Genomic DNA, 17,218 nt, shown 5'->3' on the forward strand with positions numbered 1-17,218 from the left:
ATCCGGGCTTTGACTTGGCCATTCCAGAACCCTCCATTTCTTTCTTTTCAGCCATTCCTTGGTGGATTTACTGGTATGTTTAGGGTCATTGTCATGTTGCAAGGTCCACCTTCGGTTGAGCTTCAACTTTCCGACAGATGGCCTCACATTATCCTCAAGCACCCTCTGGTCCAATTAAGAATTCATCGTGGATTCTATGATGGTGAGCTGCCCAGGCCCTGATGCAGCAAAGCTGACCCAAACCATAATATTTCCACCACCATGCTTTACAGTTGGTATCAGGATCTTGTGGTCAAATGCTGTCTTTGGTTTTCGTGAAACATGTCTTCTGGTACTGTGGCCAAATAGCTCTACCTTTGACTCAACTGTCCAGAGCACATTGTTCCAGAAGTGCTGGTCTTTGCCTAGGTGTTCATTGGCAAACTTTAGTCTTGCCCTGATGTTATTTCTGGACAGCAAAGGTTTCCTCCTGGCACACCTCCCATGTAGATCAAATTTGTGCAGCCTCTTTCTAATGGTAGACTCGTGCACTTTGACATCAACAGTGGCAGGAGCTACCTATAGGTCCCGTCATGACATTCTGAGGTTCTTAGAGACTTCTTTCAGCATCTTGCGGTCTGCTCTCGGGCTGGAATTGCTGGGGCGGCCTGGCCTGAACAAGTTGGCAGTTGTTTGGAATCTTCTCCACTTGTGGATGATCTTCCGGACAGTCGAATGATTGATTTCAAATTGTTTGGAGATCTTTTAAAATCCCTTCCCAGACTCGTAGGCATCTCTAACCTTCTTTCTGAAGGCCTCAGAGAGCTCTTGATCTAGGTATGGTGATGCCGCACACTTCAACAACAAAGAGCAAACCAAACTAAATGTCTGAGGTTTAAATAAGACAGGTTCCTCCAAGATCCTCTCCAACGATGTTCTAATCATTTGCACCTGAGCTGGTGCACCTGATTCTAATTTACATAGTTGAAGTAGTGATAAATGTTGGGGTGTACTTACTTTTTCCACATGCGAAATTTGCATTCATGTTTATTTAAATTATACAATAGACTACAAAATATAAATATTTCATGATATTTGTTATATTATATCACCTTTATCTATCAATATTGTTGAAATGAAGATCAAATAGCTGTATGTTGAAATATGTTGAAAAAGTCAAAACTTTACATGGGGTGAACTTACTTTTTCACGTGACTGTATGTGGTGAGGAGCTCAGGTGTGCCAAGGAAGGACTTCGCACGATGGAGGATACCCATTCAGCGACTGGCTTTGGATTCCAGCCTGGAACACAGATTAGCACAGAGCGGCGTTACGCTATTCCTCTAAGTGTGACGTCAGCCTGAATGCTTGCAATGCCTGTACAGTAATCTTCACCCCCCACGACATCCCCTCTGTTCCTTTGGGAAGTGAATCAATCCATGGAAATGTTTCAAGCTTAGTCGTCACCATAAACATGTGAATTCTCCCTTCAAGTTGATCTGGCAAGGCATCTGAAGGACATGCAAACATTTCCCGTATTCAAACGGGCCTCCTTCCTGGGAGTTACGTCAGAGTGTATATGCCAAGGACCTCGAACACCTGTAGCCTGATAGTTAATAAATGTACTATATCTGTACTATGATCTACTATGATCAATGTATTACATAATTATAAACAGTGAACATGTTTTTCCTTCAAACATTCCGAGGTTATTTTTGGAGTGATCGAGGGAGCGGTGGTTTCCCACTTTTATCTTTAAAAACTCGACAGGAACCACATCAGAAAACTCATCATTAATGATTATGAGGTCTTCTGTGAGTAATTCGGGGAATCTCGCGACTGCTCTGTGAAAAAACCTCTCAGTATTTACTTTTAACGATATGTGTAAAACAAGTTACCAAAGTAGGCACCTCCGGGCAATGGGGAACTTCTGAGCCGGCTATGTGACGTTCTGGCACTCCCTCACACACGACACACAAGTGGCGGTTTGAGTCAGAGTGAGCACAGCACTGGATGCGGTGTACGATCCGTGCGGACACTGTTCTGATTAAGCCGTTTGCACAGTTGTCAACATTGAGAGGAGAAAATGCGGGAGAATAGAAGGGACCCATGATGTGAGGGAGGGGGAGGGGGGGCGGCAGTGAGGAGTGGAGGGAGGATGGGTGTGGGGGTCTGGGAGCACGGGGGACGGTCTGGGGAGGGTGGGTGTGGGGAGCTGGGAGGTGTGTGGGTGTGTAGGAGCACGGTGTGATGGTCTGGGAGAGGTTGGAAGGTCTCAGAGGGGGTGGATGAGGTGTGGCGGTCTGGGAGCACGGAGTGGTGGTCTGGAAGGGGTTGGGAGGTCTCGAAGGGCAGGATTGGGTGTGGGGGTCTGGGAGCAAGGGGTGATGGTCTGGAAGGGGTTGGGAGGTCTCGGAGGGCAGGATTGGGTGTGGGGGTCTGGGAGCAGGGGGTGATGGTCTGGGAGGGGTTGGAAGGTCTCGGAGGGGGCGGATGAGATGTGGGGGTCTGGGAGCACGGGGTGATGGTCTGGGAGGGGTTGGAAGGTTTCGAAGGGGAGGATTGGGTGTGGGGGTCTGAGAGCAGGGGGTGATGGTCTGCGGAGGGGGTTGAGGGCAAGAAGAATAAATTTCAATCAGGGCAAGAATAAAAAGCGGGCTTTTTTTCTATCCTGGTATTTTACCACAGGCTTCCAGCTAGTATATCATATATCCTTAATGGTGATCCAATAAATCGATCCACATGTGCCACGACGTCATCACGCCAGCAAATAATCAGGTGGTGTGAGTAGAAAGCAATGATTTTCATTGCTGATCATGGAAATATAAGGCAGTATGGGCACAAGTTACATGATGATGCCTTGACGCGGCAGGTACGAGTCTACCTTTACATGCTCTTTTGTCACGAGACACAGCATACATCCCTTTCAGTGGGTCTAAAGTTTGCCATCCTTTTTCTGGTATATTTGACTTCATCTACTTTAAAAGCAAACGAAACAGTGCAACGCATCATGGGACATTAGCATCGACCAATCAAAAGTTTATCCATACCTTATCCTGGGGATGGCTGTCCAACCATACTTTATCCTTAGGATAGTTAAGAATTAAATAAAAATTTTAACCACAGGATAGTTCTTATCCATTGGTTAAGTTATCTGGGTTTCTAGCAACTGGGCCCTGGTCTGAAACCAAATTGATGATCAGAGATCAAGCCATTGGAGAAGAGAAAGGATTTGATATCTGAAGCAATGATGGATTCCATGACCTTGCTGATGGTTGGAAGCAGGCTGATTGGTCTGTAGTTGCAAAATATGCTTTTGCACCTTTTTGTGTAAAGTGGTAATGTTTGCTGATTTCGAAGCAGGTGGCAGATGACCTTGAGCAAAAGAGAGGGTGAAAAGAACAGAGAGAGGGTGAGATGGAATGACAGAGCAGGATTTTAGGACCCGTGAGCTGATGCCGTCTGGTCCAATTGCAGAATCTGAGTCGAGGTTTGACAAAAACTTCTCCACTTTGTCAGGAGAGAAGGACACAGAGTCCAGGAGCAGTTGGGTTCAACTGGGTAAGGTGGGAGCAGAGAGAGATGGGTTTGGGACACAATATTTTGAGGCAAACACAGAGTTGAGGCATTCGGCTTTGTCACGTGCGGTGTCAACTGTGTAGCCGTTTGAGGTAAGGGAGGGGATGGAGGGGGAACAAACACCAGAAATGGATTTACCAGACGCCACCAGGATTTGGAGGAAGGAAACAGGTTTGAGAGTTCAATCTTGAGTGTGGAGAGATAGTGCTTCCTGGCACTCCTGAGGGTATGCACACACTTGTTCCGAGCTTGGTGGAAGGAACTGAGATTGCCTTCAGTTCGACTTGCCTTCCAGGAGGAGAAGGGAAGTTGTTTCAGGGCAACTGCCTCACCACAAGATTCAGTGTACCATGGACGGGAGGAAGGGTAAGACAACTGAAGATGAGATGGGATAAATTTGTGCATGATGGAGAGCAGTGAGAAGGACAAAAGGTTAGGTGATGATGGGATGAGGCACATTGAGGAGTAATATGAGAGGGGAAGAGGGAAGTAGAAGATTGGAAGTGGATGAGGAAGAGGAATGAGTTGGAAGAGAGAAGGGGAGAGAAGGCAGCTTTGTAAATGTGTGAGGGTACAGGCGTCATAATTATGACGTCATAGGTCACGTGGTGCAGGCGCCATCTTGTAAAAACCGAAAAAGGTTGCACCTTTATCTCCAAAACCGCTCCATGGAAACAATTATTTAAACGTCGCTCATTGTAAAGAACTCCATATGGGGAATAGGTGTTGTTAACGATGACGTCATTGGTGCCGTAATTATGACGTAATAATTCGACAGGGACAACGCTTATTCTGATCAGTTTGAAATTTCTTGAGCGTGATCCATGCAACAATTATATTAGAGAATATAAATTTATGATGTAATCGCTCACGTGGTCTGGCAGCCATATTGGATCAAAGAAAAAAAAAAACCCTACAAAAACAGAAGTTTGCTCACACCAAGTTGACTGCGCAGGGTAAGTGTTCTATTAGTAAGGGCATTTTATGAGATATTTCACAAATCTGTCAACTAAATTGTTACCAAAAAATTTCTTCACCAATATGTTTGTAAAGGTGTGTAATAACATGTGTTAAAATGTTGAAGTTCAACTCCGGTGGGAAACCCAGAAAAAAAGCTGTTGAATTCGGGTACCGAAAAATTATTTTCGAGAATTTTTATTTTTTTTAATCGGCCCTTAAGTAACTTATGAGGGGTCAAATAAGGGTTTTTCATGATTCTGAGTTGATTGTTAACATTTATATTTTCACTTTTACATTTACACACAAAGTAGCTTTTATTTCACATACATATATAATACTCAAGAGTTATTTCTCATTCACAATGTCAGAAGTTTCAACAGTCATTGTCTATGTCTTCTTCAGACTCAACAACATCATGACTGCAGTTTCTGCATGTAATGCCATTACAGACTCCACAGGCCGAGATGCACGTGACCCCATTCTTCTTGCAGCTGCATCGCCGGTTGCTGCAATCTCCATGACAATTACAGCTCGTGAACTGCAATAGCTCCTCAGGAGCCGTGGGGTCCAGTGTTGGAACTGGCTCATACCCATGCACACCTATTGTCCATCCATAGTCACTGGGGTTCAGAGACATGCTCTGTAGAAGGCAGGCCTTTGTAAGCAGGCAAAGTTTCTAGTTCCTTCATGAGTTGACAGTACAGCCGTGCGCCCTTGGCATACTGATGATGGCCTGCAGCGGCAAAGATGTGAAGCATCTTGGTAACAATGCAGGACAGATGCCCATTGTGGTCTGCAAGTCGCTCGGTTCTGATAAAGACCTTGATCACATCTACCATGTGGTGGTACTCCACCCAGAGTGCAGGTGTTCTTCCTCCTTTTGCGAGTCGTTTGAAGGTTTCTTCAAACCTTTGCTCAAACACTGGCACTACTGGGTCTGAGTGTCTGGCTCCCATCTTCCCATCAGCCACCTTCTCCATGAAGGTCTTCATGTCACCACGCTCCTCCTCAGTGAAGGCAAGTTTCATGATGTGTTGATAGATGGCTGCATCGATGAGGAGGTGAACACGGATTGCCTTGTCAAAACATCCTCCATCCATGATGTGGTTGGCTGTCGTACTTCCAGGATAGATCAACTGGATCACATATAGTAGTCCAGAATCTTCCATGATGTTACCCATTGATCCAAGATAAGACTTCAGCAGGTGAAAACCACCCAACCTTGGAATGACGGGTAGATTTGCCTGCTTTATTATATTCACAGCCTTCAGCCAAATCGGAAGATCAAAGGTCACTATAGCGACCCCAGCGCGCCGTATGCACTCTTTCAGAGTGGTGAAGATGGTGTTGAGGTCATTAGGGTCTCCTTCAATAACTGGGAGGAACTCGATCTGTGTGCTCTGCTTTGCATCATTAGCATGGATTCTCTTCATCCAGCCATTCCAGTTGGAGTGTGGGAGCTCAGGATCATTGGCTTTGATCACCCACCCCACTGCCCAGAGTGCGTCACCTGGAGTGAGGAGTGGCTGATCATGAGCCAGGGAGGAGGAAAGCTCAGCGAGGGGGAGAAACATGATCGCGTTCGTTCCTATCTGTTTCCTGTTCGTAAATGGAATAATCTTTACTTCAGTTCCTCTCAGGATCTTAGCTTTGTCGAGTGCCTTCAACTTCACCCGGGGGAAAGCTGCTGTTGTCTGTGGATCTGGCAAAGGTGGTGCCGGAGAGGTGACTTCGATCCAACCCATTGAGTGAAAGGGAGTGTTTCCGTGAATAGAGACAATGTTTAAATCTATATTGTCTCCAACAAACTGAGTGACTGCATTGTTTGTTTCCCCAACCTCCATAAAGACCACCTGATCATTACTTGACAATTCACTTTCACTGGCTGGCACTTTGGCTGTCGTCACTGATTGATCCTCAAGCGCAGCATCAACCGCAACCTCATCATTGATCTGTTCATCGGTTTCCTCCACAATGGTGTCAAGAGTGCCAGAAGTATCTGGAACATCATCTCCACTCCTACTATTAAGGAAGCAGTATTTGTAGTTTTGTGTCTCCGTGTAAGACTCAGTGTATCCCAGCCGGTGGAACTTGTTGAGCATCCATTTTGACCCAAATCTATGATCAAGTTGTATGGCAAGCCCCATTTGGTGTGGCAATACTCCAGACCGAGGTCGACAGGCCTTAATAAAATTCTGCCCCCAAACGGCAACTCTTTCGTTTGTCTTGACAATCGGTCTCAAGAACATCTGAAGGCTTGCAGGAACAAGTGTCAGCTGACTATCGATGTCAGTCATACTGTGTGTGGTGGGGTATGACTTTGGACCAAAATCAATCAAGGCAATATCATTGGATATGAACTTGAGTGCCGTCTTTATGATCTGAGTCTTCTCATCTCCATGGTCAAGATTAGCATGATGCCCTCGCAGAATATTGTCGGTGCCATCTTTGAGACAGAGTACATCTGCCCTTCTTTCCTGTGTTGTGAAATACAAGGTGTCTTCGTATTTCTCTAGAAGTTTTATCTTTAGCCAATGCTTTGAATAAGAAAGGCTCTTCTCTGGTGACTGATCAAACTCCTGCAGCTTTTCATGGACTTGGTCCATGTTCATTACCCCATGCTCTAATTCTGAGTCTAACCATTCGCAGAATTCAATAAAAACTGCCTCTCGCTCCTCATCAATACTCCTCTGTCCTCTCTTCCTTTTTCCTTCCTCATCAGTCTTGGACAAACTGTCACCTCTCGCAAACATAAGTTTGCATCGCAAATGGTACAGTGTTTCTTCTGCTACCAAGTCGTTGATCCCTTCCAGGCGTCCAGTGACTTCAGTGCCCCAGTCATCCCCGCGACTCCGTGCTGTCTTCAGCAAGCTTGCCTTCAGTGTATCTGCAGTCAAATTATCTGGCACTCTGTATTTCTTTCTAGCTTGTGCTGGATTATTTTTGTAGAGCTGGGCTGGTTGGTTGCAAAGAATGCATACATCCTTATACAGGAGGTCAACTGACTGTGATCTTCTAGAACTGCAGCCAGTTGATGAACTGAACTCGCAAGTAGTGCGTCTTCTCTTCAACTTTGATGACTCTTTCTCTGCCTTTGATGCTTGAGCTGACTTCTTGGTGGTTGCAACAAAGTTGTTGTACAGATCATTTTTACACTTCTGGTGGTACCTCAGTTTTCCTTCCTTTTGAGCCTCCTTCATACGTTCCACAACAGTAACATTTTCGACAGTTTCTGCTTGTTTCAATAAAGTTGAGTATCCCTTTGGAGTTGCCTGTATGAGCCTTTCAGCTGGTGTATCCGAGCGTGCACAGATGAAGCAATTGAGCACAGGTGGAGTAACGTCTTCATCCATATTGCTAGACTCCATGTCCTGCAAAGTAGAAAATGAGATATATTTAGAAATTATTTTTCCACAAAGGAGTGTCTGTGGTGAAATATAAATGTTAACAATCAACTCAGAATCATGAAAAACCCTTATTTGACCCTCATAAGTTACTTAAGGGCCGATTAAAAAAAATAAAAATTCTCGAAAATAATTTTTCGGTACCCGAATTCAACAGCTTTTTTTCTGGGTTTCCCACGGGAGTTGACCTTCAACATTTTAACACATGTTATTACACACCTTTACAAACATATTGGTGAAGAAATTTTTTGGTAACAATTTAGTTAACAGATTTTCATATGTTTCCCTTACTATATGAATACCATCTAGTTTGTGATGTATTGATTCAAGGCCGAAGAGACGATGCAAATGTGTCTTATAACATGACAATTTGATCATTATGTACAATTTGTGGAGATGAATATTGAAGCGTGTTTCTAATTTGGTGTTCCAGAACCTTCCCGTGTGCCCAGAAGACGAGTCGGTAATCATGTCGTCATTTGTAAGCACCATGACCAACTTGCACGTCTCACAAGGTGAGCCTGCACTTCATCTCAGTTTTGTCAATAAAATGATTGTTTTGTGTCTGGAAACTTCGTCTTGTGTAGTTCAATTTTCTGCTGTGCTACTTCGGTGTATGTTAGCCATACTTTTGTTTGTTTGTTTTAAAGAAAACTGTTTTTATTGTGAATCAAACTGGTTTATTAAATACAAATCTTGTGTTAACTGTGGAGTTTTTAGTTTATGGTTGAAATGGCATAATAATCCTAAATGTATACAAACAAACTTAGTGCTTCTTGTTTACACAGAAATGTTGATTCTTTTTTTTGTTTTGTTTATATAGTTGAGCAAGGAGAACAATTTGACTTCAGAGGCCTACGTCTGGATTGGTTCAGGCTGCAGGTTGGTTATGTTCTCGCAAATATTGATCATTGAGTTTGGCTCGAGCAATTCAAATTACCCATTAGTGAAGGTTTACATCTTGTGGCTTGCCCAGCATGTTTCTCAAGATGTTTTCATTGCAGATTGTTGTTGTAAACTCCACATGTTGAAAATTATTGTGAATGCAAATTGTGTACGAGACAAATTTTGATAAAATAATTCCTCACAAAATATATTATATTGTGGCGGACACGAAAGCTCACTGGCGTGAGGGCATCATTCCACGCACCAAGTGGGCGGCGGCCACGCCCGAGGGGTAGGCGTGGCCGCGGGATATACACCGGGCGCGCAGCCCGGAGCGCTCCAGTGCTACAGTGAGCTCTGATAATAAAGACTCTTAAACTTACTGCGTTGTCCGCTTCCTTCTTGTTGTACAAGTAAGCGCGCGTAGCACCGCGCTTTAATATATAATTATGTATACATTATCCCATTTAGTTATTTACTAGAAACACCAACTCACATAACATAACCCCTTGGATAGGCCAAGGGGTTATGTTATTATCCTTATTCAAATGTTTAATTCAAAATACCTCAAAAACACCTCTCGCTGCATAATTCAAAACACCACGCTGCACTGGGAAACGTGGGGACAGGAATACTATTCTATTACAAAATGTAAGGACTTGTAATACCCTCTCCCACCTGGAGATGGCACTACACGATACACATTTACATAGAGAATGTTCAATCCTGCCCCTCTCCCCCTCAAAACCACCGACAGAGATAAAAAAAGACCCCTCTACACTAATTGGGGGTCATGCTGATCCTATGTAGCAAGTCTGGTTGTAATCATCCCAGAACTGTAGACGAGGAGTAGGGTGACAAACAAACACCGGTCCGTGAATTATTGTAAGGATGTTTACTTATTTGCTTATCTAATTATATATTGTGGCGGGCACAAGGGGCAATAATTCCGCGCACCAGTGGGTAGCGCGAGTGCCCAGGCGGGGACCGATGGCACATGCCCCGCCCTTCGACCGATCGGCCACGCCCGGGGAGTAGGCGTGGCCTCAGCACATATATGCGGGCTCTAAGTTCGAGCCCGCTCAGTGCTGCAGTTCGAGCTTTCGAAATAAAGACTCTTTTGTTTTAACAAACGCGTTGTGGCCTACCTCTATGGCAAGCAAGTTATGTGTGCGCAGCACCACACTTCACTGGTGACCCCGTTTGGTTCAGCCGTCACTGACCACTGAATGCGCCATGGCCACCAACGCCGTCGCAGTAAAACTCCCAGAGTTTTGGGAAGGACAGGCCGACGTGTGGTTTGTGCAGGCCGAAGCTCAATTTCAGCTTCGAGGCATAACGGCGGACGAGACCCGTTACTACAACGTGGTCGCCTCCCTCGGGCCCGGCACTGCCGCCCGAGTCGTGTCCATCCTGCGGCACCCGCCGGTCGACCACAAGTACGAGGCGCTCAAACGTCTCCTCATCACCACGTTCGGCCTCACGGAGATCGAACGGGCCGACCGCCTCCTGGACCTTCCCGAACTCGGCGACACACGACCATCCGTGCGGATGGATTTTATGCTGTCGCTGCTGGGTGACCAAGCCCCGGATTTCTTATTCCGGGCGCTTTTCCTACGCCAGCTACCTCTACAGGTACGCCTCGCGCTGGCCGATTCCGAAATAAAGGAACCCCGCGCCTTGGCCGTAGAGGCCGACAAGTTTTTCGCGGCTTGCGACACGCGGTCGAGTTACTGTGCTGCCGTTGTGGATCCCGGGGCAGAGACTACAGCGTCCCTCATGGCCGCTGCCGCGCCCCGCCCACCACCACCGCCGCCGAGAACACCGCGGCCGCCGCCGCCCCCGCCGCCGCAAGCCTGGTGCTCTTACCACGCCAGGTTCGGCCACAAGGCTAGGACGTGTCACCCGCCATGCTCTTTTCACAAGTCGGGAAACGACCGGGCCGGTGCTCATTAGCGGCCCTGAGCGTTGGCCATTCCGGCAGCCTCCTCTTCATTACGGGCACCTTGTCCGGGCGCCGTTTCCTCTGCGATACAGGAGCGCAGGTAAGCGTCATCCCCGCCTCCACGTCCGACAAGCGAACCGCGGGCCGGGGCCCCGCGTTGCTTGCCGCCAACGGTACACCCATCCGCACATTCGGGAAGCGCTGCCTCTCCCTGCGGTTCGGAGGGCAGCGCTTTCAATGGTCGTTCGTGACCGCCAGCGTGCCAATGGCATTGCTTGGTGCGGACTTCCTATGTGCGAATGGGTTGTTGGTCGACGTGAAGCGCAGACGGCTCGTCCAGGCTGAAACCTTTAGCTCGCTCGCTTGTTCACTGAGCGGCTCGTTGAGCGGCTCACTGAGCGGCTCACCGAGCGGCTTGCCAAGCGGCTTGCTGGAAGGTTCCGTCCCGGCAAGTTTAGTTTGCACGCTTCCGGCAGCGGACGACTTTACCCGCCTCCTCGCCAGTTACCCGGCCCTCACGCGGCCCATCTCTCAGCGGTGGCCGTTAAACACGGGGTGGAGCATCACATCCCCACGGTCGGGCCGCCGGTCTATGCCCGGGCACGCCGACTCGAGCCCACGAAGCTCGCCGTGGCGAAAGCGGAGTTCGCCACGCTGGAGCGGCTGGGGATCGTACGGCGCTCCAACAGCGCTTGGGCTTCTCCGCTGCACATCGTGCCAAAGCCCGGCGGAGGATGGCGGCCATGCGGGGACTACCGCCGGCTCAACGATGCCACCACCCCCGACCGCTACCCGGTCCCACACATTCAGGACTTTTCCGCCCGGTTGGCCAACACGACCGTGTTTTCTAAGGTGGACCTCATCCGGGGCTACCATCAAGTCCCCGTCCAACCGGACGACGTCCCGAAGACGGCCGTCATCACCCCTTTCGGCCTCTTCATATTCCTAAGGATGCCCTTCGGGTTGAAGAATTCGGCTCAGGCGTTTCAGCGGCTTATGGATAGCGTCTTGCGCGACTTACCTTTCCTGTTTGTCTACCTGGACGACATCCTAGTCATGAGCGCATCCCGGGAGGAGCACCTGCTCCACCTCCGCACGCTTTTTGAACGCCTGGGCCAGCATGGCCTAATCATCAACCCCGACAAGTGCCGTTTCGGCGTCGCCACCATCGACTTATTGGGGCACCGCATCACCGAGCACGGGGCCGTCCCTTTACCGGCCAAGGTGGAGGCGGTCAGGGATTTCCCGCGGCCCGGCACGATCAAGGGGCTCCAGGAGTTCCTGGGCATGGTAAACTTTTACCACCGCTTTGTGCCCCCACGTCGCCCGGCTCCTCCACCCCTTGCAGGAGGCCCTTCGGGGCAAGCCGGGCAAAGGTGACATCGCATGGTCGGAGCCGATGGCCGCGGCGTTCGCGGGCGCAAAGCTGGCTCTGGCCGACGCCACCATGCTGGCGCACCCGGCGCCCGATGCACCGATCGCCCTCACCACCGACGCGTCGGACTACGCGGTGGGCGCGGTGCACGAGCAATGGGTGCGTGGTGCTTGGCAACTCCTGGCATATTTCAGCCGGCAGCTTCGCCCGCACGAACGCCGCTATAGCACCTTCGACCGCGAGTTGCTCGGGCTCCACCTGGCGGTCCGACACTTCCGCCATCTGCTGGAGGGCCGCCCGTTCACGGCCTTCGTTGACCACAAGCCCCTTGTGTTCGCAATGGCCAAGGTCACCGAGCCATGGTCGGCACGGCAGCAGCGCCACCTCTCTGCCGTGTCCGAGTACACGACGGACATCCGTCACGTGGCGGGTAAGGACAACCCGGTGGCAGATTGCCTTTCCTGGTCCGTCGTGCACGCGGTCCACCTCGGGGTCGACTATGCCCGGATGGCGGAGGCCCAGACCGCCGACCCCGGCGTCCAGGCCTTGCGGACCGCCGTCACGGGCCTCTGCGTCACCGAGGTGCCGTTCGACGCCGCGGGCACGGCCCTCCTATGCGACGTCTCCCTCGGCCACCCTCGCCCCATCGTGCCCGCTGGCTGGCAGCTCCCAGTGTTTGACGCCATCCACGGCCTGTCCCACCCTGGCGTGAGGGCATCCCAGAAACTCGTCAGGGCGAAGTTCGTCTGGCATGGCCTCAGGAAGGACGTCCGCGACTGGGCCAGGACGTGCCTCGCGTGCCAGCGCGCAAAGGTCCACCGCCACACCCAGGCACCGTTGGCCCCGTTTACGGTGCCCGAGCGGCGGTTCGACCACGTGCACGTCGACTTGGTGGGACCTCTGCCTCCCTCGCGAGGGTTCACCCACCTCCTCACCATGGTCGACCGCACCACACGGTGGCCGGAGGCTGTCCCATTGGCGGCGATGTCCGCGGCTGAGGTGGCACAAGCCTTTATTGCCACTTGGGTTGCCCGGTTTGGTGCCCCCTCGGACATCTCGTCTGACCGCGGCCCCCAGTTCACCTCGGAGCTCTGGTCCGCGGTGGCGCAAGGGCTCGGGGTGAAACTACACCGCACAACGGCCTACCACCCCCAGGCCAATGGCCTGCACGAGCGCTTTCATCGCTCCATGAAGGCCGCGCTCCGGGCCAGCCTCTGCGACGGCGGCTGGGTCGACAGACTCCCCTGGGTCCTGCTGGGCCTCAGCACGGCGCCCAAGGACGATCTGTGCGCGTCCTCGGCAGAGCTGGTCTTCGGGCAACCACTGCGGGTACCGGGTGAATTTATCCCCGACTCCACGGCTCCTTGGTCCGCGGCGCAACAGCGCTCCGCCCTTCAGGAGACCGCCCGGAGGTTCGCCCCGGTGCCAACGGCACACCACCGTTGCCCGCCTTCCCACGTCGCCCCGGAGCTTCGCACGGCAAAGTACGTGTTCATCCGGCACGACGCCCACCGGGCACCGCTACGGCCCCCGTACGACGGGCCTTTCCGCGTGCTGGAGACCGGGGACAAATTTTTCACGGTCGACATCGGCGGTGCCCCGGATCGCATTTCCGTGGACCGCCTCAAGCCGGCCCACCTCGATCCGGACCACCCCCCACCAGCAGCTCTGCCTCTGCGTCGAGGCCGCCCCCCGGCGGTCGGACCCCCGGCAGCCCCGCCAGCAGCTCTGCCTCCGCGTCGAGGCCGCCCCCCGGCGGTCGGACCCCCGGCACCCCCCAGCCCCGCCGGCCTGCTACCCCCCAGCCCTGCACCCATCGCCAGGGGGCGTTTCGGCCGGGTCATCCGGCTTCCCCGCAAATTCACCCTTCAGGTGCACGGGAATTCGGGGGGGGGGGGGGCACGTGTGGCGGGCACAAGGGGCAATAATTCCGCGCACCAGTGGGTGGCGCGAGAGCCCGGGCGGGGACCGATGGCACATGCCCCGCCCTTCGACCGATCTGCCACGCCCGGGGATTAGGCGTGGCCTCGGCACATATATGCTGGCTCTATGCTCGAGCCCGCTCAGTGCTGCATTTCGAGCTTTCAAAATAAAGACTTTTGTTTTAACAAACGCGTTGTGGCCTACCTCTTTGGCAAGCAAGTTGTGTTTGCGCAGCACCATACTTCAATGTATTATTGTATTGAAATTTTATCTCGATTACTTTTGTTTAATGACTACAATACCAGGAATGTCATTCTCAACACATTATCATTGTAAAACATTTAGATTCTATAAAACACACACATGATACATACCATTCTGCTTCAATATTTACTCCCGCCAGGGAGTAATGCATTCGATCGTGTGTGTGTGTGTGTGTGTGTGTGTGTGTGTGTTTGTGAACAAGATATTTGGAAAAGTTCTGGACGGATTTGGATGAAAGTTGGTGGGATGATTGCCCTTGGGATAAGGAAGAATTGATTAGTTTTTGGTGAAGCTCAGGATATTATTCCCGATCCAGGAATTTTTTAAAGGATTTTTTTACCATTGGAAGATAGGGCTCATTTTTTTTTAACATTATCTTCTATATATTTTATATTTAACATTGAGATATGAAAATAGTTTTCATATTTGTTGTAAATGTAGTTTAAACTCGTGGTTTAGTCAGGTTCACTATGTTAACAAATATAATTTCGTTCAAAATTTTGGTAGATTAGCAAAACTATACATTTTTGGAATATTCAGAGCATGAGCAATCCAAAAATTAATGTTTACATTTGCGTAGACACCTTTGCGAAAATGACACTCAGGACAGTGATGAAGATAGTCAGGTTTACGATGTTAACAAATATAATTTCTTTCAAAATTTTGAGATTAGCAAACCTGTACATTTTTGGAATATTCAGAGCATGGAGAATCTGAAAATCAATGTTGGCATTTGCACAGACACCTGCATGGCCGCCATTTTGGATTTTGAAAATGGCCGTCATAAAATACATATTTTGCGCTATCTCGGCTTCTAGTCAACCTAGAGACTTAATTAAATATGCTAATCCTATGTTTTCTGGGTCAAGGAATCCAATAAAGGCCTCAAAATAGTGCTCAGGATTATAGAAAAGCAACAAACAAAGGTAATTGAAAACCATTGTCTTTATATTTGTGATATAACTGTATTACATAATACATGATATTGCAAGTCCTTTGAAGTTATAGGTTGTTATAGGAAGTTTTCGGTAGTATCAGATTGAACTATAAGTCCTATACACAGGATCTACGAGGTCTATACCGTTCAGGAATATGCTTTTACAGATCTTCATCACTGTCCTGAGTGTCATTTTCGCAAAGGTGTCTACGCAAATGTAAACATGAATTTTTGGATTCCTCATGCTCTGAATATTCCAAAAATGAATAGTTTTGCTAATCTACCAAAATTTTGAACGAAAAAACATAGTGACCCTGACTAGTTATGCGTTAGAGCGGTGTATTTTTTTTAGCAGCGTCGTCTTCAATGTTCATTTTTTTTTCTAATAAAGACATATTCTGTCATTTTAAAACCACCAAAGTGTGTATTAGGTTTCCACGTTTAATAAAATGTATCGTTTGATACGTATAATGCTTTAAAACTGTTTTTTTTTTTTTTTTTAACCTCAGAAGAGATATGATTATGAACATTGAGCTCAGCGAATGTCATTCGCGGTGTCAGTATTTGATGAACTTATAAAGACTTAGTTCCAGATTTGTCAATGGCAGAGGTATATTAACAAACGAATAAAACAGATTTGGCAAAATTCCAACTTTTAAAAAAAAGATCGCATATTCACCCAGGGTTGTGAGAGGCTGAAGAAGAAGAAACCTCGCATGGGCTTCCCAGACCAAATAAATAATTCTGGTTCTGGCTCTGCGATTTTCAGGTTTATTACTCCCGCAAGGGAGTAACGCATTCGATCGTGTCCGTCCGTGTGTGTGTGTTCTTATGTTCGTATGTTCGTGTGTTTGTGAACAAGATATCTGGAAAAGTTCTGAACGGATTTGGATGAAAGTTGGTGAGATGATTGCCCTTGGGATAAGGAAGAATTGATTAGTTTTTGGCGAAGCTCAGGATATTATTCCGGATCCAGGAATTTATTTTGGAAAATTTTTTGGGAAAGATTTTTTCTGTTTTACTGCATTAAAGCTTTTATTCTTATTCTTAAATGATGTTTTTCTCCTCTAATTCCGAGATATATCAAAATTAATGATCTGACAGTTAGGGCCTACTTTCTTTTTCATTTATTGTTTTGGGGAGAGGAGATGTTAAACAAAACGTATTATTCCAACTAAACACACGGCGGGAGTATGCACCCTACTGAGTGGCGTTCTAGTTGATTTTTAATTATTCGAATAATATCACTCTTGCTACCTGTTCCTTTTACAAATGAACGAAAAGGCTTACACGAGCGTGTCGAAGGCCACTCTGCAGCTGAAGGACCACAGAGATCTTGGCAAGCTAATGAACACCATCGTGTTCCACAGCCGTATGGTCGACGCCCTGGATGACCTGCTGGTGGAGACATCAAGCCTCTCGGTTTTCTGGTGCGCATTGCCCTTTTCTTTGTGCACACAGTTGTACATTTGGTATTCACATTCTCTCTACTCAGTTGTACATTTGGTATTCACATTCTCTCTACTCAGTTGTACATTTGGTATTCACATTCTCTCTACTCAGTTGTACATTTGGTGTTCACATTCTCTCTACTTAGTTGTACATTTGATATTCACATTCTCTCTACTTAGTTGTACATTTGGTATTCACATTCTCTCTACTTAGTTGTACATTTGGTATTCACATTCTCTCTACTCAGTTGTACATTTGGTATTCACATTCTCTCTACTTAGTTGTACATTTGGTATTCACATTCTCTCTACTCAGTTGTACATTTGGTGTTCACATTCTCGCTACTCAGTTGTACATTTGGTATTCACATTCTCTCTACTCAGTTGTACATTTGGTGTTCACATTCTCTCTACTCAGTTGTACATTTGGTATTCACATGCTCTCTACTTAGTTGTACATTTGATATTCACATTTACAAATGGAATTTCGGAATGTGGAATAATTTTTGTATTGTA

The 17,218-nt window shown here is 48.3% G+C and overlaps 1 protein-coding gene across 1 annotated transcript in view; it reads left to right on the top strand.

The window, feature by feature from the left end:
- Nucleotides 1-17,218, top strand: part of LOC137431904 (nck-associated protein 1) — a 343,894-nt gene that overhangs the window by 150,609 nt on the left and 176,067 nt on the right. The window contains exons 14-16 of the mRNA XM_068123738.2: nt 8,356-8,437; nt 8,746-8,804; nt 16,536-16,681. Coding sequence (XP_067979839.1) covers nt 8,356-8,437; nt 8,746-8,804; nt 16,536-16,681 — 287 coding nt within the window. The remainder of the gene's footprint in view (nt 1-8,355; nt 8,438-8,745; nt 8,805-16,535; nt 16,682-17,218) is intronic.

The sequence above is a fragment of the Myxine glutinosa genome, chromosome 7, assembly GCF_964187855.1.
Source record: "Myxine glutinosa chromosome 7, kmMyxGlut1.1, whole genome shotgun sequence".
NCBI lineage: Eukaryota > Metazoa > Chordata > Myxini > Myxiniformes > Myxinidae > Myxine > Myxine glutinosa.